General features: G+C 42.3%; 1 protein-coding gene across 1 annotated transcript in view; it reads left to right on the top strand.

Moving 5' to 3' along the window:
- The window catches only part of FAM120C (family with sequence similarity 120C), a gene marked incomplete at its 5' end in the record, with an annotated part of 124,500 nt that overhangs the window by 76,819 nt on the left and 45,942 nt on the right, over nucleotides 1–1,739 (top strand). The window contains one exon of the mRNA XM_010845890.1: nucleotides 528–699. Coding sequence (XP_010844192.1) covers nucleotides 528–699 — 172 coding nt within the window. The remainder of the gene's footprint in view (nucleotides 1–527; nucleotides 700–1,739) is intronic.

Raw genomic sequence — 1,739 nt, 5'->3', positions numbered from 1 at the left:
ATCAAAAGAGACCAAGTATGCTAGGGCCCTTCATGTGTCGAGGGTCTCTAGTGAGGTGAGACCAGCAAAAGATGGGACTGTGCAGGAAATGAGGCCTAGAGGAGAAGGGTAATTGTGAGATTTTGGAGAAGACAATGTACCATGTTTGTAAAGTCTGGTCTAGGGATGAACACACTCTAAGAAGAGGCATTATACCCTTGGTCTTTACCTCTCCCTCTACTTCTCCTGAGCTATTCCCCTCCTCTAGCCTTACCATACAAATCCATTCCCCAGCAGAATGTCTAAGATAAATTTTCCCCATTTAGTCAGCTGTAGTTAATCATAGCAGAGACTTTAAAAATGGAATAGCTTTAAGCTGTCTAATACTCAGCTGGGCTCTTACAACTTCTTTTTAGTCTGAAATTTTGTCTAAATAAAAGTAGAAAATTTAATAGCTAGGCTACAGTTCATTACTTGTTCTTCTCAGCTCAATTCCAAACCTTGAGGTAACTCATTCTCTCCTTTTTCCTGAACCATTTTCTTTTTAGGGTGAGATTAAGATTCCTGTATGTATTGAAGATGAGTGTAACATGGAGCTTCCTCCAGCTGCCATCCTGTTCCGGTCAGCTCGTCAATATGTATACGGGGTTCTTTTCAGTCTGGCAGAGACACAGCGGAAAATGGAACGCCTAGCCATACGGCGGCGGCTACCTGTAGAAGGTAAATGTGGTTCTAGCTTTGGTAGTTCTCTGAAAGCTTTGGCTCAGAACAAAAATGTCTATGCAAGCACATCATACTTTTGGCTGTGGAACAGTCTTTGAGAAAGTGCATAATTCACCAGAATACATATTGGTTCAGTTCAGTTCAGTCGCTCAGTCGTGTCGACTCTTTGCGACCCCATGAATCACAGCACACCAGGCCTCCCTGTCCATCACCAACTCCCGGAGTTCACCCAGACTCACGTCCATCAAGTCAGTGATGCCATCCAGCCATCTCATCCTCTGTCGTCCCCTTCTCCTCCTGCCCCCAATCCCTCCCAGCATCAGAGTCTTTTCCGATGAGTCAACTCTTCGCATGAGGTGGCCAAAGTGAAATACATTAACTTAAGCCCAAATTCTTTAATCGTTAAGCATTCAGAGTAACTATTACTTATAAGATCCGTGCTGAACTTTGGGAATGTGGAGATGTATCTGATGTAGTCTCTCCTCCTCAGTGTGGTTTTTGTTTTGAAATTCGATCTTGTAGGTAATTAGAGCCATTGAGATGTTTTAAGCTCCAGAGTAATATGGTCAAATTAATACATTCAAAAGAACCAACTAGATTTCTGCTTATGGGAAGATGGAGTAGATGTATTTTTACCTATTCCTCCTGCTAAATAAAACTAAAAGCTCAGGATATTCTATATTAAAAAGCACAAGATGCTCTAGAAGGTGAAGAGGTGACAGATTGGCTAAGGGCCTTGGGCTCCAAGGAATGAAGCAGTAGTAAGTTCCCTTGGTTTTCCCTGTGTTTTACATAGCCCATGCTGGGTACAGGACAACCTCACAGCCCAGAAATGCCAACAGCTACAGACCAAGAAAACCAAGTATTTTGGTTTTCTCTAGCCAAAGTACCCAAAGGAACAACCTAGCAATACAGAAAGCGTTTAGATAATAACCATTCTACTCCAGCCAAACACTATAGAAAAACTATAACCTACTTTTGCCCCAACCAACAAAGGCCAAATGAAAAACCTGGAATTCTACCTTTGCCATACTATA

The sequence above is a fragment of the Bison bison genome, unplaced genomic scaffold (assembly GCF_000754665.1).
Source record: "Bison bison bison isolate TAMUID 2011002044 unplaced genomic scaffold, Bison_UMD1.0 scf7180017864227, whole genome shotgun sequence".
In the NCBI taxonomy this organism is placed as follows: Eukaryota; Metazoa; Chordata; class Mammalia; order Artiodactyla; family Bovidae; genus Bison; species Bison bison.
This window is presented reverse-complemented; position numbering and strand designations above follow the sequence as displayed.